Below are 24,231 nucleotides of genomic sequence, written 5' to 3' on the forward strand. Positions count from 1 at the left end.
CTGTACACTATTGTTATGAAGGCACTTTTTTTAATACACTGAATCTTTTGCAACCTCAAGTCACTGTGAGACATTTGGGGATACTTCTTAAGTCACAGAGCCATAGAGTGATACAGTGTGGAAACAGGCCCTTCTGCCCAAATTGCCACACCAGCCTACAGGCCCCAGCTACACAAGTTCCACCTGCCTGCATTTGGTCCATATCCCTCCAAACTTGTCCTATCCATGTACCTGTCTAACTGTTTCTTAAACATTGGGATAGTCCCAGCCTCAGCTACCTCCTCTGGCAGCTTGTTCCATATACCCACCACCCTTTGTGTGAAAAAGTTACCCCTCAGATTCCTATTAAATCTTTTCCCCTTTACCTTGAAACTATGTCCACTATTCCTCGATTCCCCCACTCTGGGCAAGAGATTTTGTGCATCTGCCCGATCTATTCCTCTCATGAACTTATACACCTCTATAACATCACCCCTCATCCACCTGCACTCCAAGTCCCAGCCTACTTGACAACTGCCTATAGGTCAGACCCTCTAGTCCTGGCAATATCCTTGTAAATCTTCTCCGAACCCTTTCAAGCTTGACAATGTCTTTCCTATAACATGGTGCCCAGAACTGAACACAATACTCGAAATGCGGTCTCACCAACGTCTTATACAGACAACTCCAACATGACCTCCAAACATCTATATTCAAATTCTATATAAGTGTAATAATTATTAGGAGAAATTAAGTGGTCAGTTTTGTCACGGAAAGCTCTCACAAGCTGTAGCGGGATCATGAAACCTGCGATTTCTGGTGGTGTGACCCATAAAGTTGTATGGAAATGTAAGTAACCATCCAGTATTCGATCAACACAAATGTCTAGTCCAGATTTTGCTAACAGTGAAATTGATATAGGTGACTTCTAAACAACTCAGGGCAATTGTTTGTGCACATACCATTTAAAGTTCCATTACAGGGAATGCTAAAGGAGGGCATTAATGAGGAAAAGCTCACTTGAAATAACCACAGTATTAAAGAAAGTTAAGTGACTATAGTTTTAATTTTGATATAAAGTGGCAGAAATAGTCTTCCTTAGAAAAATGGTACTTTTACTTATTTACATTTTTACATCGGATTTTCTGGCACAATTGACAACCTATTTACATCAAATGTTGTTGCAGTAAACACTTTGAACATTCTAAATCCATTCCAATTGTAATTTCTACACATCTACAATGAAAATAAAACACATATTACAGTTTTAAAGACAACCTTGGCAAATATTACAGTTAGAGTTCATATAAAGATCAAAACAAATGTAAATACAGACTTCGATAGCGGATATGTTTGAAATCTATACTGTCACAAAGTAATAATTAGTATTTTCTCATCTAATGGAGTAGGCAGGAATCAAATTACTTTAGTACCAATCATTAATTAAACTGAATATCCTTGTGAATGATTAGTGAGGCAAAATGTGTGTCCAATGATTTTACGCCCAAGTTGCACATGAATGTAAACTGGATAAGCATGACATATATTTTATGGTTAAGGACAACATGCACACAGCCAAATAACATTTCAGACCCAAACATTTGGTTACTAGCTTGAATTCGCTCTGTCTAGCAAAATATACATCTTATAATCCTTTATGCTTAGTCCTTGCCAAATATCTTGCTGAATTGTTTTTTGTGACATCCCCACTAATGCTATCTGAAATATGTCACTTTCATAGCTGTCACCCACATCAAACTTGCTTTATTTCCAGATAATGTAAAATCTTTTCATTTCAAGAGAAATATTATGGACAATTAGAACACAAAGCAGTTACAAATTAAGAAAGAAACACACATGGCCATAAAAAAGGTAATATGTTTCAGACTGAGTTAAGTTATAGCCTAATTTGTTTGATTTAGAAAATTAATTTTGCAAAGCGGGAACTGAAATATTGCCAATCACCATTGTACCTGAATTAAACCTGCTGTGTGTGCGGCATTGAAATTTCCACAATATCATGTTGCTCCTCTAACATAAGAAATCATTCTATGCTAAAGAAGGAAATACGCTATGGGAAATAATAATAAAAGCAATTAATATTCTTCAGCTAAATATCTATTGCAATCTACCGTTGTGACTTGTGTATAACAAAGATCCAGCATTAATGGACATGGATTGGGATGAGAAACTACTAATTGGTTCCAGTGGTGGAAATGTGCGCTATCTCGTTACGCTCATAACTGCACTAATTACCAAAGTGTTGGCTTTGTTTAATCGGTTACGTAAATGATGGTCTATAATTTTAGTAACTATTTTTCACATTCATTACTATAATACAGTTATATAAAGATCAAGCTTATTGCAATTTACAGCTGAAATATGAAATATAAAAAGTGTCTAGTTAATGGTAAAATAATCAAACTTTTGAAAGGCTTTTCTTTATCTCTGCATGGTAATCAATTTACACATATTTTGGTAGAAGGCGAACTTTTCTTGAGTAATCTGGCAACTGTTCAAGATATTCTTCAGTAATGTAAGTCGTTCTACACTAGTTTATTTTATTACAAAAGAATATCATTAAAAAACAGAGTTTTTATAAAAACCAGCAGTTTCAAAAGGAAAATGAATGATTCCATCATCATTAGTTTAAGAGACTGAGGCTAAGATAGATCCTATGGTGAAACAATATTAATTAAAGAAGTACAACCTATTTTACTATGTTATTACAAGTTGAAAGAGGTTTCTTGGGAATGTCAAAATAATTGTGATCACAAAATGAGACTATTCCTTATGTAACAAGTTAAAAGTGACACAACCCCCGAACAATTGGAAGTATTCTTAGCATGCACAAGGCAATATTAAATGATACTCTATGTATGCCTGCAGTCTGCATATTAAAACGATCGACACGTTGCAAGTTTCAGAAGCGGATCAGTTTGCCAGAAAGGTTGCCATGTTGGGATAGAGGAGGTATTTGACTTTTAATGAAGCTTACTATTTTGTCTCTCAACAGAATTGATATTATTGCTGGAAATTATATTGAAATGAGTGTGAAGCAGTATTGCGTTAAAAAGCATTGAAATGTTTCTCTCCCCTTCCTTTCAACAACCCTCACAGATCTGGTTAAAGAGAAAACACAATAGGAATGTACTAGAATTAAATTTAAATCTTTAATAGAGCTTTGAAATTCTATCATAGCATTACTGAATGATCGTTTAGTGTAAACACGTGATCTGTTTTCTGGAGGAAGACTCTGCATTCACCGAACAATGAATTTCTCAGCAGTAACCATTCAATGTGACCATCCCACTAAGCACCAGTGACTCCAATTAATGACCATTAAAACTAAATTGCAAGGCTGGAACTAATATTGCTAAAACCTTTATTTAACGGAGATTGCTGCATTCCCACTAGCATTTCCAAGAATTGTAGAATATCATTTAATTGTTTTTCCTGACTTCATTTTTTTTGATATGTCAGCTTCAAGAAATGTTAATGTTATTTTCAGTGAGTTAATTTTGCTCTTAAGACGTCCATGCTTAGCACACTGAGCTGCCATTACCTAGGTTTCCCTGATTCCCTGTAGTAAAACAACATTTGTATCAAGGGAAAAGTTAATCAACTGCACTGTTGTGTTCTTGCAAGTTTATCACAAGTTTAAACAACATAGTACGCTGTATTTCCAATTATCATTTTAATGGGACGTTCTTCTGATATACTTAGATACAAACCTCAGAGTAAAATGTGGCCTTTTTGGGATGTAATAGGGGGCAACTTTCTGAAATACCGTTTTTGCTGAAAACATCTTTGTTTATGCTATGCCATTTGCATGATATTGTGAAAAACATCATATAACAAAACACATCTAAGCCTTAAATGGATATATTCAGTGGCCAAATGTGTTTTTTTTGTTGTTGCTAATTTAAGCATACCACTGATACAAAGTCATAAGTTCCAACCATTTCAACATACAAAATACCCAGTGTGTGCTGGTAGTTATGGAAGTTTTTATTCAAAGCCGTGGCATATTTTACTTATCAAGCAGCAAAATTCAGCACTGGTAGAAATCTAGAGTTAACTGAAGATACTTATGTATACTATTTTCTTAAAATAATTATATGTTCTTTTTTTATAATGGTGACATTCTAATGTTTGTTGCCCAGAGAGGCAAATGCTATACCCCTGTTTCCATATTCAAAATAATCAGTTCAAGTGTACATGATAAATATACAATACAATGGGAATATACTGCAAAGAGATGGACTATCAGATTCGTTCACAATTCATGTTTGGATGTCTATCAAATCTGGGGAGAGTTAAAGATTTCGGTTGAAGTGAATCCCCAAGCTAACAGCATATAAATTACATTTTGCAACTACCAGGATTTATTAAAATCTATAATGTTCAGAAGTGCAAAATCCCTGAACTCTCATGCCATGCATTTTATTAGCAAATTTCTGTTGCTCCCCTGCGGTTAATATTTCCATGTCTTTGTTGGACTGCTGGTCCATGACTTCTTCAAGTGAACAAACTTGAACAAAGGATGGAACAAATTACTGGATAGAACAATAGAAAACAAGGCTCAAAATATTACGGCTGTAGCACTGTTACTCAATGTGCTGACTCTCATAGTGTTGTAGGAATAAGAGGCTAAACATTGGGATCCTCGTGGTACTGTGTCTGACTGATGCTCATCAGGCCGTATTTCCGAGGGTGGGTTTGCGCAATCGCAAAGGTTGGCTGTACAAGATGAGCTATGCACTCAGGATTTTTATTATTTTCCAAAGAAAAAAGATGATGACTCTACTAGAGGACCCATTTGATCTCAGTGTTTCTAAAGGATGCCATTAGCTGCTTTAGCTCAGGGTTTCACTTTGGGAAACAGTTGAATTTAAAGATTTCAGCAATCACAGATCTGGAGTACATATAATAGCATAGTTGCCAACTCCCTACATTTACATAGTAATATTGAGCTTGTCATCTATTTCTTGCTTATTTTACAGAACCAGTGTTCTCCTAAGATTCAAAGGACTGCCTAGTGTGGTCTCTTATAGATTAATGCGCCGTAAAAGGGAGGCAATAATTCCACTAGGTCATTCTATGTAGTCTTCACTTGCAGCAAAGCTAACCAGTTGGTATGATCATCAACATGTATCTCTTTTCTGTTGCTCCTTTGCCATCAGATAGTAGGAAAGGCCAGTCAGCCCTATCTATCAGAAAATAGGAGAAAGAAGACAATGTTAGCAACGACTATCTGGCAAAGCTGCCCCTTAATGTCTCCTAAGTTCCTACTTCAATATGTTGGCAACTATGTACATCATTAGCTACAACAAATGAATAGCATTAACATAGATTAGACAAACAAATGATGAGTCAAACATCTGATTCAATACTAGGAATTTTTTTGTAGACACGTCTATTGCTGGAAGAATTCAAAACCCTGGGAGCACAGTATATACTATTCCTGCTTGATACATAAGGCATAATATGTTCTGATATGTACACATCATTAGGAACTCGTTCATCTCTGGAGCAGTATGATGTTGTCGACTTAACAGATGATCTAAAGTGATTATCGTAGCGTGCCTTTGATGCAGCCGACTGTTTATATATGTCAGAAGATCTTCGTCCATGGACCAGATGCTGATCTTCACGATAGGAGTGCCAGAATGGATTGTCAGAGGCGTGTTCTGGATACAATGACTTACTCCGCTTGCTTTCTTCCAGATTGTGGTCAAAAACAGAAACCTTTGTGCTAAAGAACTTTTCTGGTTTAATATTGAACACCTGTTCATAAGGGTCATCCTGAAATCTGTCCTTTTCTTTCAGGCTCACACTGCGGGCAGGTCTTCCCAGATCCATTTCCTTAGGCTTCTCAAGGATATTGTCAAAGGAGTGCTGCCTGCTAATCCTCAGCCTGTTCACTCTCTGCATGTTCGAGACATCGGAAGGTGCCCAGTGATGGGCAAAGGATTCTTCAGGGCACATGGGGCTTACTGGCTCTTGTAACATGTGGTCCTCACTGATGTCATACAAGTTGGCTGTGTGTACACAGGCGTCGCACCTGTTGTACGGAGACCTAACCGAATAGTGTGTGGTATAGTTAGGCAGCTTGGAAAGGCAGCTTCTGCAGTGTGCAGTGGGCTGCTTGTACCTATCACCGTACTCTACTGGGGAGATATTTTTCTCCTTCAAGCTGTAGTGCTTATTGTACAGGCTGTATTTGTTCTCAGCATTGGTAAGACTGTCCTCGTTATGCTGAGGAGTCCTATTTAGGTGCAGGACCGCTTCCTGTTTCCTGTAGTTTTCGTTCTGATCGTGGTACACTGGAGGGTAGTCCAAGTCCTCAGGAATTGCCACATCTTCGCAGTAATGATGGTGATCTGAGTGATAATTGGACTCCCTGTCAGAATCAATGGTGTAGACTTTCTCACGATGGTGTTGATGCCCTTCTTTAGCTTTAAGGTAGGAGAGTTCTATCTCACTGCAATCTCGAGGATATTTGGCCATCATAGATTTCTTTTTGAAGGTTTCCTTATGCTTGTGGTGTTTTTGGTTGTTATCAGGGTCCTTGTGGGAAGCAGTACGGCTGGAGCAGTCGGACATGTCCGAATGCCCCACTTCTTCCGGTAGGTACCTCTGGTTTTTCACAGGTTGCTTGGGCTCGACATTGACACTTTCCACCACTGTTGCCGGATTCTGCCGCAAGGTTTCAACAGACTTTTTCCATAACTGCCTGGGCCTGGAGTTGAGTTTTGGAGTCTCTGAGCTTACTGTAACCTCAACGCTGTTTGGATTTGCTTCGTTCAGAGTCAACGGATGCTGCCCTTGGAGGATATAATTATTGCGGTTGTCTTTCTGACGGGTCACGTTGAAGGTTAACATTTCACTGGTGGTGTCATTGAGGCTCCCTTCCTTGGGTTGGTAGGGCCTGTTGCCAGAATACAGGAAATTCCCCTTTTGATCAACCACATCCAGTATTAGTGATCCTCTCTGAATGAAATTGGAAGTTATTTTTGGCGAGTTTGCTCTTGAAGCGTTAAGGTTTGATATATTGGCCATTGGTTTTGCTGTATTAAACAGCCTCAATATATTTGTTTGCGGACTGTTTAAATCCAGGTCGGGAGACTTCTTCTTCTCCTCGTTGGACACACCATGTATGCAGCTCCATATTCCCTGTAAAACAAAAAGGCAGAGGAAAGAAATTAGCAGAGTCTGCATGAAGGTCTTAAGCTAAATGTCCTCAATGTTTCTGCATTGTTTAACCAACAAGACCAACAAGAAATCTAACAACCGTTTTCACAGAGCTGAGAAACACATGATAATCTATCAAAATACACGAACAATACAACATTTCTACCTCCTCAGATGTTTGAGAAGATTCAACATGACAAGAAAAACTCTTAGCAAATTTCAGGAGGTCCAACTGGTTGCGTCACAGCCTAGTTTGGAAATTCAAAAGCTCAAGAATGACGGAGGCTGCAGAAAGTGGTGGGCACTGCCGATCCTTCACAAGTATTGACTCCCCACCATTGAAGAGATCTGCCGGTAAAACTGCCTCAATAAACAATGACCCAACACCACCTTGGGTCATTGCTCTCTTCCCGCTGCCACTATCGGGAAGAAACTGTAGGAGCCTGAGAACCATCACCTCCAGGTTTGAGACCAGCATCTTCCCATCAACTTCAGGTTCTTGGGCCATCCTGCATTACACTGACCACGACTGTTCCTCACCACTCAACCACTATGGACTTTGCACAACCCTGGTTGCTCTTTACACTTTGGATTTTGCATTATCATGGTTGGGTTTATTTCAGATAATTTAACATTTACTGTACATTTAATTGTGTTGTTGTTGAATCTAGTGCACCTGTAAACCCGCAGCAAGCAAGACTTTCATTGTGCCGGTTCATGTCCAGTGCAAATGACAAATAAACGCTCTTGAATCTTAACATGTCAACCATCTTACAATATTTTATACCTACAATCTGTAAATGATTATGCCTCACTCAATTATGCATATTGGAATCAGAATTAAAACATAGCTGCTTCCCCATTATCAGTCAATGACTGAATAATAATATTTGGACATGAACCTTTCCAATTTAAAATAATACTCGATCATTATTTCCTTTGAAATCTCACTTGGAAAGAGAATAATATTTATTCATAGTGAATGATTTTCCACTAGAGGGAGCAGGGGAATGAGAGAATTCATAATGCGGAAATCAGGAAATCAGCATGGTGCTGCTATCTGCCTCCATAGAACTAAGGCTGGATGTTTTCCATGCCAGATTCCAAGGTGTGACTTGGTTATTGACAGGTATCCTTTTTGGCACAGAGGCCATTGGGTTTATCCTTAATTGTTCTACTGCAAGCGATGAAACGCATCCTCAAACATTTTCTGGTCTATATCAGGGTAGCTCCCTCCTTATGGAGCGGTTGCGTTCTGAGCAAACTGCCCGTATTGCGATTTTCTCTAATGTGAACCACTTTTCCCATTGGATCCCATATTATAAATGGAAATGCATTCCTACAGGATATTTTTTCTTTAAACCATTTTATTAGCGATGACAAAATGCCCCACCATCATTATTCAAGAGCTAAGGCCAACAGGGAATGGACAAGGCTTATGTGGAAGAAACAACAAATGTCGTAAATTTTTATTTTAGTTAATCGATACCGTGGGGAGATTAATGAATTAGATCGTCAGGTCAATTGGGATGGTGGTTCCTCCTTTGTCATGCCATCTCCAACCCAAGGTCACGAGGACAGATGCTTTAATGTACAGTGTTGCCATACTCTGCTGGGGGTTTGGGAATTTTTTGATGGTGAAAGCCCGTAACATGGGGGTCACTTGTAAACTTTTCTCTCCGCCCCCTCCCCCCCCACCTTCCCACCACTCTCAGTGATCTTTGCAGTTAAATGAACTGCCACTGCAATATTTGCTAGTCAAAGATATAAAAGCATCTGATGATTTTATTAATGGTTAAATTATACGAGTAAGCTTGGAGAATCGATGAGTATGAAATGAGGAAGACTTGGACCTTCCCTTGCTACTGCCACTTTAATTATCATAAATTGGGTGATCCTAATGTGCCAAGTCAGATCAAGCCATTTTGTCTTGATAATGTCATCATATAGGTATTGAGAGAAGCGATGTCATCAGTCCAGTACTGGAAAAGGTGGCCCACTGCCGTTATTTAACAGCCAAGTTATCATCAGATTCGGGGGAGCAAGCCCCATGGTATTGGGACATCATTCATTTGTTGGGAGAAGATGCTACCTAATGAAACGTTTATAGAACCTGAGGAATTTGATTAAGATCTTGTCCATCATTTAATTCATGGCACAAAGTCCAATTGATTTATTTCAATATTAAAACTTGTCAGCCTTTAAGCTCTGTTGTAATTATTGACAAAACTTCAAACCTGAAGAATAAGATACTCAAATAACAAAATTTAAATGATTCTGAAATGGCAGTATCTTACTATTATGAAAACGCAGACAGGATAACAGGGTGTACAGATGGCGTCGTAAGCATTGGGGGATTTTGTGGCAGTCCACGACTTTCATCTGATGCCAGATCAGAGGTCACAGTCTCAAAATTATTCCGGAGTATTTGTAATTTTAATTTGTTTCATTAAATTTTGAAGGTGCATGTTTTATTTTGTGTCATTTGTAGCTGTCACGATAAAACTAGAGCTAATATGCTTCAAGCTGCTGATGCACAATGATATTCATATTGCAGATTAACAGATGTGTAATCACTACTATTTTGTAAGTGATAATCAACAGTTGGGTGAGATATAATTGACTCGGCATGAATTATAAAAATTACATGTGTAGTAAAATCCCTGGACAGAGAACACATTTGGAAGGTTTGACTTCCAGTCTGGTTTCCCATTACCATGCATATTCTTGCCTTTAATACCTAGTGGACCATGTACACTCACTATTGTCTAAATTTAACAAGTTCCAGTCCTGTACGACAAGTCAGCATAAAATATGCTAACTAACTAAGACCATCGAGTCTGCTCCACCATGGATGATCTATTTTTCCCTCTCAGGGCCATTCTCCTGACTTCTCCCCGTAACCTGTGACGCCCTCACTAATCAAGAACCTATTAAACTACACTTTAAAAATACTCAATGACGGCCTGCACCACCATCTGTGGCAATGAATTCCACAGATTCACCACCCTCTGGCTAAAGTAATTCCTCCTCATCCTCCTCATTTTAAAGGCACGTCCTTTTATTCTGAGGCTGCGTCCTCTGGTCCTCGACTCTCCCACTAACATTATAATTGCAGCATTAATCAGATCCACACAGAGCAGGAATCAGCGTAACACAAAATGATGATCACATTATATGTTGGAGCAGAGATTGGCATTATCAATGGCAAACCTTTAACTAACCATTGTCAATAGCAAACCTTCTACTCTCAGCTTAAAGATGGCAAAGGTGAAATAGGCGGACAAAAGAAGAGATTCAAAGATGCCTTAAAAGCCAGCATGAAGAAATGTGAAATCGACATCGACGTCAGTAATTGGGAAACCAATGCCAAGGACAGGAAACTCTGGCTAACCATCATCCAAGAAGGCCCAGCAACCTTCAAAGTCAACAGATGCGCAGAATTAGAAGAAGGGAGAAGAAAATGGAACGAGAAGCAGCAACAACCATAGCCCGATCTGCCAACTGGAATTGCCTCTCCGGAATGCCAAAGAACTTTCAAAGCCAGGATTGGACTCATAAGCCACCTGGGAGTCCATAAAAGCAACGGAACGTAGACCATCATCCTCGATCTCGAGGGATCGCCATGTCTGATGAGCAGATTTGACAACCATCCTTCATAATGGGTGAAATACCCCATAGATTTAAGTAGCAAAAGTTTAAGTTATGTAGATTGTCAGATTGTCGGAGGTTAGCTTCTCAAGAAGTGAAGAGGAATCTGGATACAAACCTAACTTAAATTTACAAAACTATTAAAGAAGAAAACAAATCCCAGTAATTTGTTGAGCAAGATAAATTGTTCAAAAAAGCATGTTGCAAAATGAGGATTCTACGAACAAGGTGGAGAGTTTGAGTAAACCTCTTCAACAAGATCTCATTCCTCACATTTGTTCTGGGATTTTGAAAGGATAATAAAGTGGGTAACCACAATAGATTTTAAATTCATTCATGGAAAGTTAATGATCTTCTTCTGTCACTAGAAATGAATGGGTTGAAGTGAAGCAGTTCAATACATTCATGTGAACACTCATGGAGTGTATAAGCAGTCTGAAGAACGGTCTCGACCCGAAACGTCACCTATCCATGTTCTACAGAGATACTGCCTGACCCATTGAGCTACTTCAGCACTTTGTATAGTAATTGCAAATTGTTGTGGTCAGGGTGCATTTGTGTATACATAAATGGAGAACTGTGACGCAATATTAATCTGCTGGATTACCATTCTACAGTAAAAGAAAGTTAAATCCAGGGTGTTTTACTGTTGAATATAAGTTTGGGCTTGGGTTGTCCTCTGTCCTGAGATTATGAAAGGCGCAATATGTCTAAATATTTCTTCCTTTTCCCACTGCAGCATAGAGCATCTTAAATTAATTTTGGGAGAATCATAGACTTTAATATATGCAGCCACTCTCATCCCCCTTCCCTTTGATGAATGCTAATGAATCACAACTTCCTTAGAGAGGATTCAGCATAAAACCACACATAAATATCTGATATAATGGCTAGTTCACTTTTCGTAATAACTTTGCTGTCTAGTCTGTCAGAGTAAATGCACACTAGACAAATAATTGGTTGATTAAACTTAAGTGCACGAGAAGATCAATGGAGGCTTATGATCCTGCACCAGTAACATAACATCATTCACCATTATACTTTGCCAAAAGCAATAAAGATAATTGTCTTGCTTCTTCTATGAATCATTGACTCTGTCACCGCATTGTGAAGGATAGAGATCTATCCTTGCTTACAATGCTAGATTCAATGTTTTGACTTGCTAACTCCATGATACATGCCAAAAGTGAAAAATACAAGATGTAAAATAAAATGAGCATAAATCCAAATGCCTGCAGTAGGCATTTTGTTTCCAGCATTACAGTTTTGTTTATAAAGACTTGTACCACAGCTATACTCAGCAAGACCTGTTAAAGCATTTCTATACAAGCTTCACATATCCTAAATGCAGAATATCAAAGATTTATCAGCTGCAAACTGCTTAATGCTTGCATCCCAGTAAATAATGCGTCATAATATTGATAATGAACAATCATTGGTGTTTTAAGGTTTTACCATTTTAAGACCGTATCCTGTGTCAGACTGCTCCCTGTGTGGTTGCAATACTGTTTACTGCGGTATGCATTTGTGGAGATAGTCACCGTGAGAAATCTGTACGTTTTTCTTATGTTAAGCTTACCCTCGTAATCTGGATGACTTTTCATCCATTTTCCTTTATTTTATAGAGATATTGAAACAGATTCTCCTGTGAAGTTAATCTTTAAAACACCTTTAAGCCTTCTCTAACATACTGCTGTTTTAATTTCTGTTCTCATTGAATGTGCCGTATAAATTTAGGGTCCTGTCCTGCAGTGAAGTAATACCAAATGCTCAGTTAGATTTCCCCAGGGACTGACAGCAAAAGTTGTTTTTCATGGGGCAAGATCTATCCTGCATATGAGAATATTCAGCATACAGAATAGTGCAAAGCATATGCAGTCTCCAGCATCGGGCTTGCAAACCTTTAATAAACTGAGATCCGTTTAATCAAACCCATATCACAAGCGACCCTTCAAAAATTCATGAGGAGTTTATATCTTTATGTAGTCAGGGTGCTGGAGAGCTGGAAGCATGTGCTAGCGACAGATACATTAAGTTCTCATTGAATGGGAGGAGGGGAAATCTATTGAAGCGACCAAATTCAAAAGACCTGAGGCCTTTGACGTTAAAAGGGAGGGCTGGGAAGAAGCAGCCACTTAGCAAAAAAGGTCATATATTTTTGTAGCATCTTTCGTTAATTATGAAGAAGCGTGCCAGATTGGTGACCAGTTTTCCCAAATTTTACAAAAACACAAAATGCTTGAGTTAAGCCCGTCCCACTTTCACAACCTAATTCACAACTTCTGCCGAGTTTGTCCTTGACTCATACTCGCAGCATGGTGGCCACAAGGTCGTAGGAGGTCATAGGAGGTCTTCCTCATGCTCGTGAGTGGTCTCCGCGTACTCATGGAATCAAGTAGGTCGCGGCATTTTTTCTAACCTGATAAAAAATGTCCACGAGTAAAGAAAAAGGTCGGCATGGAAAAAATCGATACTTTTTACTCGTAGATAGGTCGTAGGTAGGTTGTAGTGTGTCGTGATGGTAGTCGTAGGTGATCGGAGGCAGTTGAAGGTAATAGCTCCCGGGTGAAAAAAAGGTCAGTGAAAAAAGTTATTTAAACAGCAGAACATCACCTCTGTCACTCCAAGGCACGTTCATTCATAAATGGAGAGTTTTTTGGAGAGGAGACGTGTTTTAGAGATGGCACCAAAAAGACAGCATCGCAGGGCGAGGGCACAACCCTAAAAAAAATGGCCATGCAGGTGTTGCCCACCCAGGAGGAGGAGTGGCAGGAGGTGATAGCGCAGGAGGAGGTAGCCCTGCATGAGAGACCCCTGGAGGAGGAGAACAGGGAGGTAGTATATGTCCCCACCACCACCCCATCCTTCACTGCCTCATTTGAAGGCAGCAAAGCAGCCCTTTCTCCTGTGTCCGTCACAGCATCAGAGGCAGATGCCCCATTGGTGGTGGGGGAGGACTGGAGGAAGGTTATGCCCAACACCTTCACCAGGCAGCAGGAGGGGGACCTTGAGGAATGGTTCCAGCAGAATGTCATCCTGTACAAAAAGGAAAATGAGGGGTACAGGGGCAGGGACAAGAATGGCATGCTTGCCATCCACTGCCCCACATGTGTGCTTAAAGGTCCATCTTTTGTCAATGCCCAGCGCCACTTTCTTCCAGTCATCTGGTGTACTGGGACAGTCCATCATATCATCTCCATTCACCCATTGAGACCTCTTCTTGTGTTTCCTCTTCGACCTTGCTCTTCCCCTTCTGCCTTTGCAAAAGGGCTACTGCAATCAGCTGTAAAACGTTCATGGTCGAAGCCAGTCTTCAACATAGTCGAAGCAGATCGAAGGAGGTCTTCTTCGTAGTCGTGGGAGGTCTTCAACATAGTCGCAGGAGGTCGTACACATAGTCGTGGAAAGACGTAGGAGTTCGTAGGTTACCGCGACCTTGATTTTTGTTTAGGTCGTTTAAGGTCGTCAGAGGTCGCAATTTAGGTTGTGAAAGTGGGACAGGGGCTGAACTCAGCAGATGAGACAGCATCTTTGGAATACATGGATAGGCGACATTTTGAAAAGGGTCCTGACTCAAAATGTGTTTTTTTTTGGTAAACCAGCAACTGCAGTTCCTTATTTCTCCCTTTAATGATCGTGTTTTAACTTCGACAATGCATGGCCGATGGACATCAGTAGGACGTTTTCCAGTTTAATGCTGTGGCTGATATTCAGAATCACAGATTCAGTCAAACTGAATGTTAAGTAAGGGTTCCGGACGGTAGAAAAAATTGTCCATTAGTACCACTGCCCACAATGAATTTGCACCCCAGAGAAAGCATTTTATTGGGATGGAACACAGCTTGGTTTGGGAACAGCTCCCTCCAAAACCGCAAGAAATTGCAGAGAATTGTGGATGTAGCCCAGACCATCACACAAACAAACCTCCATTTATACCTCATGCAGCCTCAGCAAGGCCAGCAGCATATTCAAGGTCAAGTCACACCCTGGCCACTACCTCTTCTCCCCTCTCCCATCGGGCAAAAAGGTATAGAAGTGTGAAAACGCACATCTCCAGATTCAGGGACAGCTTCTTCCCAGCTGTTATCGGGCAACTGAACCATCCTACCAACAACTAGAGAGCAGTCCTGAACTAAGACCTACTTCATAGCCTTTGAACTGTCTTTGATCGGATTTTACTGGCTTTACTGTGCACTAAACAATATTCTCTTATCATGTATTTGTACACTGTGAATGGTTTGATTCTAATAATCTGTTGTCTTTCTGCTGGCTGGTTAGCACACAAAAAAGACTTTTCACTTCACCTCAGTACACGTGACAATAAACTAAACTGAACTAAACTGACATTATCATAACCTTTTGATGATCTTTTCTTGTTTACTTAGTTTATTTCTTTGTACATTTAATGAAAGGTCTACTCAGTTTTCTTTTCATTCTGAAAAAAGGCATCACTGCCTTTTCTTTGGATGTGGAGGTGGTGCATTGAGGGGTGAGGCCTGGATGGTGGAAATGGTGGGCTGCTGAATGCTCTACTACATGCTTAATGGGCCTGTCCCACAGGAGATGTTTTTGGCGACTGCTGGCGATTGTCATAGTCGTAGCACGTCGCCGATAAACCGGTGACTGGACCCCCCCCATGACAATGTCTACGACAATCTTCACGACAAGCTACAACAACCTACCACCTAGTCAACGTCAAGCTATGACAAGCTTCCGACAACCGGCGACCCATTAGGACGTCCACCTATGACCACACCTACGACAACCTACATCCACCCGCGACAAGCTACGACAATGTACGACACTGCCAGCGCCAACTGAAGACAACTTTAGACAATTCAGTCACCGGTACCTGTCGCCGGTTAACGTAGGTTGACATAAGTAGTCGCCAATGGAATTCACCGAAGTCAGTACCGGCAACAACCTGCATCACTTGGCGACAACCTACGACAGCACCTACGTCAGGAGTGGTCAAGCTACAGTAATTGGCGTCAAACTCACTGTCGCTGACTGTCGCTGAAAAATATTGAACATTTCAAAATCCAGCGGCGACCAGAAAAATGTTACGATTCTTTGGACGACTGAGGAAACAACTCACAACTATACAGGCGACACCCCGGCGACACCCCGGAGACAGCCTAGTCGCCTGTAGTCGCCTAAAAATTTGCCTAAGTGGGACAGGCCCTTTACAGACTTTCTACTTTCATCTTAGATTGCCTTTAACCTTTTTTCAGTAGTGTGCTCTCCAACAGACCAACCAAGCTGAACAATGATAATAATGAATGTTCTACCAAACTATCACTGAAGCGCTAGTGTCTGCTGGGCTAAATCACATCAAGCCCCTGCTTCTGTCACCAGTGTGCTTGATGCATAACACTGGCACCCGATTAACCAATTCTTCAGTTCCAAAACATTCATCCTCGTCTTCAAATTCCTCACAGTCTGTGTGATTTCCTCCAAGCCAATAATTCTTCTTCTGAACTCCTTTCATTTTAATCACTAGCACATCTCCAATCTTCATCCCTCTGCCAACGGTGGAGTGCGTTCAACTCCATGGACCTCAGCTCTGGAACTCTTCCCCCCTAAACTTCTGTTTTCCGTGCAAGACCCTTTTCCCCTGCTCTCATATTTCTTTATGAGGCTGTGAGATATGCTGTTTGACATTGCTCTTTTCAACCAGTAGAACATAAAAGTGCCAGAGACAGGACCAGGATAAGGCCACAAAGCCCCTCAAGCTTATGCTGCCATTCAGTCACTTCACAGCGGGGCCCGAGCATTGGCTCAATATCACATTCCTGCTTGTCCTCCCAAGCCCTCATCTCCCCAAAGATGTACCAATATCAGCCCTGAAATTATTCAATGACACAGCTCCCGAGAATGCCAAAGAATCATGTTTCCCCATGAGAAAAGATTATTTATTTCTGCCTTAAACTGTTGACTCATTATAAAACGATACCTTTAGTTTTAAACAGTGTACAGTACAGAGACAACGAGATCTCTCACTCCTTGGGTGCTATGATGAGAATGTTGTTATCCAAAGTAAGTCAAACATCTGGTCAAAGGGAACAAAACAGTTAGATTTCAATGGCTGGAAAGTAGCCCATTCATATTAAGGAATGCAGAAAATGATAAGACTTTGTATTTTGTCTTTGTATTATTAGCAATCAAAGCTGTTGGTGCATTCACAGTCTTTATGAACTTGCTTATTATTATTTTTTTTTTGTTAGCCATCTATTACACAATTAAAATAATTTGTGGTGATCTAGCCAAATGAATCGATTGTGGATGAGATCACTTTTCCCTGTCGTTTCTAATTAACAGAGTTATCAATGAGTATTATTGTCGGGAGCTGATAATTTGTTCGCAACATGACATTAAAATTCATCTTATTTGCTTGAAACTTCCTTTGTGCCGTGAATACCAGAAATAAAATTAAACTGAAACAAGAATTAAAAGCTCACGGACTCAAAACAATGTTTAAGGACTTGTAAAGCTCACGGACTCAAAACAATGTCATTATTTAAGAAGGATGCCAGATATCTCTGTACATAAGGCATTGTGACGAATTCATCCACATTTGATAGCACTAAGCACACCATTCAACATATTCTATCCTGCTTCCAAAACTCAATCCATTTAATTCAATAGAATACATTTTGGAGGAAGACTATTACACACAGATGTTAACATATAATTGGTTTAGTGGTATCAACCAGGGATAAAGTTATAGACAATTGGTGACAATATTATTAGAAGATATTGCACCCGCATTCATATAAGATTTTTTTATCCTTCTGTCTATCTAACCAACTTATTTTAAGTTCTGATTTTTTTTTAAATTATTGTGGAAAACATAATTTTCTTACAAACATAAGTCTTAAAATGCACTATATAAAATAATGATAATATCAGAAAGAAACCTTTCCCAGCCTCAAGACATTCCAAAATGCATGTCAACCAATGGATACATGTGTAATATTGCTACATTTTTTATATGGAATCCTTAAGGGCCTGTCCCACTTTCACAACCTAATTCACGACCTTTTTTACTCGTGGACATTTTTCATCAGGCTAGAAAAAACGCCCAGACCTACTATATGCCACGAGTACCTACGACTAGTATCACAACCTACCTCCGACCTCCTATGATCTTGTGACGACCATGCTGTGAGTGTGAGTCAAGGGTAAACTCAGCAGAGGTCATGAATTAGGTCGTGAAAGTGGGACAGGCCCTTTAGAATGCAAGCACATACTATTTGTTGACATTATTTTTTAAAGCCCATATCAGATCTTCATTAGAAACCAAATATATATTTGCTATCCCATCAAGCTGAAATTGACCATCATTGTATTATCCTCCAATTCAGTCTGTGCTATATATTCTCAAATAGCAGAATAATAACTTTCTAGCAGATCATACACTTTACCATGCCTTTGTTATTGCTTTCATAGCTGTTATTGGACATAAATTTCAGGACCAAAGAACAACTAAATTGTAAGAGATCATAGACAGGACTTGGGTGGGATTATTATTATTATTACTATTATTATTATTATTATTATTATTATTATTATTATTAAAAGCAAACAATGTAAGTGTGCACAATTATTTTAGCATTTTCCTTGGTGGTTCATTCATCTTAAAACTATCCTTAGGTACACAAAAATGCTGGAGAAACTCAGCGGGTGCAGCAGCATCTATGGAGCGAAGGAAATAGGCAACGTTTCGGGCCAAAACCCTTCTTCAGACTATCCTTCCAGTACTGCTTGATTCCTGACAGGGGCCACTCTCTCTCAAGTTACCCTTTTTCCCTGTATGTATTTAGAAATTCTCTTGGGATTGTCCTTAATGCTATCTCCTGACCCATTTTTGCTCTCCTGATTTTCTTTTTTAGTTTGCTCCTTAGTTCCCAAAATCTTCCCGGGATACCCTTGATCCCAGCTGCCTATACCTGTCCTATGCCTCCTTCTTATTCTTGATCAAAGCCTCAATTTCTCTTTGTCAGCCAAGCTTCCTTACGTTTGCCTGCCTTGCCCTACACTCTAACAAGGACATGCATATTCTGAGCTTTTGTCAGCACATTTTTAAAAACATCTCACTTGGCTGATGTTTTTTTCCCCCTCAAATAACCTGCTCTAATCAACTTGAGCAAGACTTTCTCTCATATCCTCAAAGTTGGCCTTACCCCAATTTAGCATTTTAAGACATGGGCCCTCTTCGTCCATACCCATAACTATCTTAAACTAATCGATCAGTGGTCATTGGTCCCAAAAGGCTTCTCTACACACGCTTCAAACCCAACACAGCACGAAGGGCTGAGAAAGCTTTCGATCTATTACTTTAATGTGCCGGTTTATCAAATCAAACATTATGGGAATACCCAATGAAGAACTGAGCCTCCTGTAATCAGTTCATCTCAATCGAATATAGGTTAGAGTAATTAAACCTCTTCATATCATTGTCCTATGAATTAAGTACTTTTCTCAGGAACAACTTCATTCATCTTTAGGATCATCCTAAATCCCAGTTATGTCCCAAACACCGTATCCACCCATGTCTAAACAAATCAAAATGAGGGGGTAGGAAAATTAGAAAGATAGATGATGCAAACTGGAGCCACAATTTCCTCCCAAATCCTCCTTTTATCATCTGGCCTGGGATAACATTTGTAATAGTGTTCCAACCAGCAAATTGACCCAAACATCTAAACCCCACTTGACTACTGATTCAAAGTAATCTTCAATCTGTGGCCATAATGGGACAAGGTCAACTCGGTCCCTACAGAGGTCGTGGGAGTCGGAGGATGGGTCACTGTGAACAAAGGAGGACCCGGCGTGGAGGAACTGCCATGGGGGGGGGGGGGGGGGGGGGGGGGGGGGGGGGGGAACGGGAAGGCGGGAGAACAAGGTGGACCTGGGGGGGGATACTTTGTAACCTTGTCAGCGCCCTTTATGTGGCAACTATTTGCATTCCTTGGGCATGCAAGCAAACAATTTCACTCAAAAATTCAATGCAATGGAGATAAAACATCGTGGAGAGACAGAAAGTCATTCCCTTTCACAAATGGCAATGTTGCAGAAGATGGAATCCAGAGATAATTCACTTCATATCCGCTTCTAAATCCACACTTCCTACCACACACACTGCACAACATGTTTTGTGCTTTCCTGAACCATTTAATCCTTCGTCTAAACACTTTCCTTATTACATAATTTAATATTCTGAAAATCTCATCACCTTTGCATAATTTCGGAAGCAGGTTGTAACTCTTCCCAAATATGCATCAAAACTTGCTTTGATCCGCCTGACAGCCCGGTTTGAAACCAACAATTGAAGGTAAATTCCCAGGTGGCACAATGGGTCATCAAAAGCTTATTAGAGAAATGACTCAGTTACTAACTAAGCAAATAAAGCAATTCAGCTTTACTAAGTATTCAAACTACTCATTTGATCTCTGGCACTGCTCCAGAAATGGACAGATTCCTCTGTGAGTGTTTCACATGAAGCACCCATACCACTCCTCGTAAAGCAATTCTCTGGGAACACCAGAATACCACTGTTAATTAGTACAACTATCCAATTGTTTCCACGTGACACATACTTATGGATTTTTCTTTGAGACGTTTCAAAAAAATCAAATGTAAATTAAACATATCCAAAGCAGATGCTTTGCATGGTGGTTGCAGAGTGGTTAAATTCCTGGACTTTTTATCTATGTATTTATCTTCAATATATAGTGTGTCTCAATGTATCTGTCCGCCACACAATGCCTGCCAATCATGGCAAATAAATTTACATCTGAGATTCAAAAGATACCACAAAATGTGATGGTAATAGCAGTACAAACCACTTAGTAAGAGGGACATTTTTGAACAGCCGAGTTTTCATCTAAACAGGTTTGACATTATTAATGACTTCTTCATCACTAAGTGAGTAGTTCCAAGGAAAACGTACATGGAGCAACATTTTAAATGCTTCCATGTTTGAATTCTGTTCAATACTGCAGTTGTCTCTTTGGAAGGTTTTACAGCAATTAGTTCCAGGAAGATCTTTACACAAAAAAACATACATTTGTTCACTGGGTGAGGCCCCTAATTTTGGGCAAGATCTGCCCTCAAAGACATGCTGTACCTTAGATGTCTGTGTATCCAACCTCCACCTCACCACGGACAGAGAGGATGGTGCTGTGGAGCCGGATCTACTTCAACATGGCTGGTGTATACAGACCTTCGATTAGAGCTAACCATTGTAAAAAGGTACAGTAAGCTTTGCAAGTGTTCTGGTTTAAATCTGTGTATGTTTCTTTTAGATTCGTTTAGTTTAGAGATGCAGCACGGAAACAGGCCCTTTGGCCCACTGAGTCCATGCCGACCAGCGATCCCCACACACTTGCAAAGTGTCCTACACACACTAGGGACAATTTGCATTTTATACCAAGCCAATTAACCTGCAAACCTGTACGTCTTTGGAGTGTGGAAAGAAACCGAGGATCTCAGAGAAAACCCACGCAGGTCACGGGGAGAACGTATAAACTCTGTACAGACAAGCAAATGTAGTCAGGGTCGAACCCGGGTCTTTGGCACTGTAAGGCAATAGCTCTATCGCTGCACCACCATGCCACCCTGTTTTTTTAATTACTAAGCAAGAGATTAATCCAGTTTATTATTATTATTTTAAAACACTGCTTTATTTTTTGTACAAATTTATTCGACCAACTGTTTTTAAATGCCTTTAACTATCAGAAACTTCCGGACAGTCTAGGGGGCAGGGCCCACGACTCCAACACCTGAGGCTTAGTTGCCAGTCATGTGCCCGATCTACTTTGCAAAGGTCTTGCAGAGCACTAGCTTCCAACACAGCCCATCTCACATTGCAGCTTCCACTAAGTGTGGTCACAGGTGGACTTATGGAGGGGGTTTGGTCTAACGTTGGCTTGCCTCAAAATTTAGGCCTAGCCTTATGCACCAAATACAACATAAAGCTATCACTGCTGCATCTCTGTAATCTTCTGAAATTCATTCTATTGAAGAGTGAAGAGAACTGCACAGGCAAAGTGCAATACGTCGATGCTATTATTAAGTACATTTTGTGATGAAAACTAGAATTGAAATTCTAACCATCTGTTGATATGTCCCGCCAGATGCAGTCACATTTAAATTCTTAGTGGAGCAGAAGTTACGTAGATGCACAGACATCTGACGTCTTGTGTTTTTAAAATGACTTGAACATAAAGCAGAGAGAGTGAGCCGGAATATGCTGCCTTAAAGGGTGATGCAAGCAGATTTGACGAAGATATTCACATGGGGAGTGGACCTCAACTTAAGAAGGGACAAATACTCGGCTAGAAGGAAAGAGCAAAGGTGTTGCATTAATTAGATACTTAGTTCAGGGACCTGGGGCATTAAGGGATTAATGATTTATTTCTGTACTGTCTTATTGGGAGGCATATGAATTGGTTTGGAATGATAGTTGTCTGATCCTCTGGGAAGAAATTAACTTCCAGCCACGATATAAAAGAAAACTGTACAATGTGTACAATGGGCGGTAGGTGAAATATGACACCATTTGCATAATTCCTCTAAGTTAAAATTACTCCCACTATGTGGAAGAACCAATGTTCTTGTTTTAATAACACTATATTACAAATAACTTTTCATCTGACAACAGAACAGCTCAGTCTTTGATGGTAATTTTTACAATGAGGTGCAATTATTGTATTGACGTTGGCATTATTAGATCATAAAACTGAACACATTTTAAAGATCTAAAAAAAAATGGAATGATAAACAGGAAGGAAGAAGATTTGAATAGTTCAGGCAACAAATGGAAATAGACAAAGCCACATTTTTCCTCACTCACCCTGCTGATGGAGAAGAGGAGTCCTGGTTTCCCGGTACAAGTGCCCATGAAACAGTGCCTCAGGCTCCAGTAGAACCAATGCTCCCACACAAAGGTGATCAGACTCAGTGTCATGGCAGCGGCCAACATGTAAAACACGCCCGCCATGTTATCAACATCCAACTGGCTGCTCATCACTTCATTCTTCTCATTGTGACAGATGCCAGTTAGCCACAAGCTCTCCAGCTCTTCCATTTCACCTGCAGGAGAAGCACAGGTTGGTCCTGAATCAGTACACGTACACAATCATCCACAGACAGAATAGAGCAGATTTCAAAACCAGGAAGATACCTTCCACCCAACACTGTCCAACCTCCTCATTTTAATCCCTGATGGCCAACCCTGTACAGTATCAAGATTGAGGCAAATTCTACAAGGAATTGCAGATGCTGCATTCCTAGCAAAACGCAAAGTGCTGGAGTAACTCAGTGAGCCAGGTTGCATCTGAGGAGGGAATGGACAGGCAACGTCTTGGGTTGTGACCCTTCATCAGTCTGAAGTTTGCGTTTTGATCAAGATTAGGGATTGCTCATTAAGGTATGAGTTGAAGTGAAATTTGTTCTCTCTGAGAATTCTCTAGGTGAGCTAAGGGTGATCAGCCATCAAGAATTCAAGAACAAGATTGATAGATTTTTGAAGATTGTAGGGCTCAGGGTGTGATCGAGCAGGAAAGTGGATGGGCCACAGAATCAGACATATCTTACAGATGGGGGGTGCATGAACAAAAGGTCATGTGGCCTGTTCTTTCTCTTCAGTTGTTCAGGTTAGCTTCCAATGTACATTTTAGAACAAAAAACTATGGAATTATTAATTCATTTGTTCTATATCTCTCGATATCACCGTCTGTATCTCTCATTTCCTTTTCCCCTGTTTTCTCGGCCTGAAGAAGGGTCTTGACCCGAAACATCACCTATTCCTTTTCTCCAGGAATTTTGTGTCTATCTTTGGTTTAAACCAGCAGTTCCTTCCTACCTATAAAATTAACAAATTGACTGTAGAACAGCAGAGAACAGCGCAGAACTGATTAAAGCAATTTGAAAAATAAACTCCCACCCTAATTTGAAAATGAACAGATACGTGTTGAAGTGTGAGTCAACCCTCCCCAATCACGCTAACTCTCTGCTCCACACTTCTAGCTGTCAGAAGCCGAGGAGATAAAGGGGTACCAGCAAATCTTCAGTCGCAAGCATTAATCATGTATGCTAATTGAGGAGGGGCATTGCACTCCACTGCTGTATTTCAGTTGATAGGATTAACATGGACTTGAATTTTAGGTGTAAAAAACAGAAACTTTTTAGCAGACGACTTTGAATTGATTTTTATCCTGAATTCACTCTGGATCTGTAAATATCTATAATTATGAAATATTGGAAGATGGAAAGCTATTTGAAAATACCAGATGGCGCCAGCAATGGCTGCCTCGCCAACAGTCTGTCTGTCCCTTCCTTCTTTGTGTTTTAATAGTATGTATTATATGTATGTTTTTAGTGTTCTTTAGCTTGTTT

The 24,231-nt window shown here is 40.1% G+C and overlaps 1 protein-coding gene across 1 annotated transcript in view; it reads right to left on the reverse strand.

Annotated features, from left to right (window-relative positions):
• Positions 1-1,032: 1,032 nt before the first annotated feature.
• Positions 1,033-24,231, reverse strand: part of grin2aa (glutamate receptor, ionotropic, N-methyl D-aspartate 2A, a) — a 267,870-nt gene continuing 244,671 nt past the window's right edge. The window contains exons 13-14 of the mRNA XM_055651745.1: positions 22,688-22,926; positions 1,033-7,158 (exon numbers count right to left, since the gene is read on the reverse strand). Coding sequence (XP_055507720.1) covers positions 5,356-7,158; positions 22,688-22,926 — 2,042 coding nt within the window. The 3' untranslated portion in view covers positions 1,033-5,355. The remainder of the gene's footprint in view (positions 7,159-22,687; positions 22,927-24,231) is intronic.

The sequence above is a fragment of the Leucoraja erinacea genome, chromosome 20 (genome assembly GCF_028641065.1).
Source record: "Leucoraja erinacea ecotype New England chromosome 20, Leri_hhj_1, whole genome shotgun sequence".
Taxonomy (NCBI): domain Eukaryota; kingdom Metazoa; phylum Chordata; class Chondrichthyes; order Rajiformes; family Rajidae; genus Leucoraja; species Leucoraja erinaceus.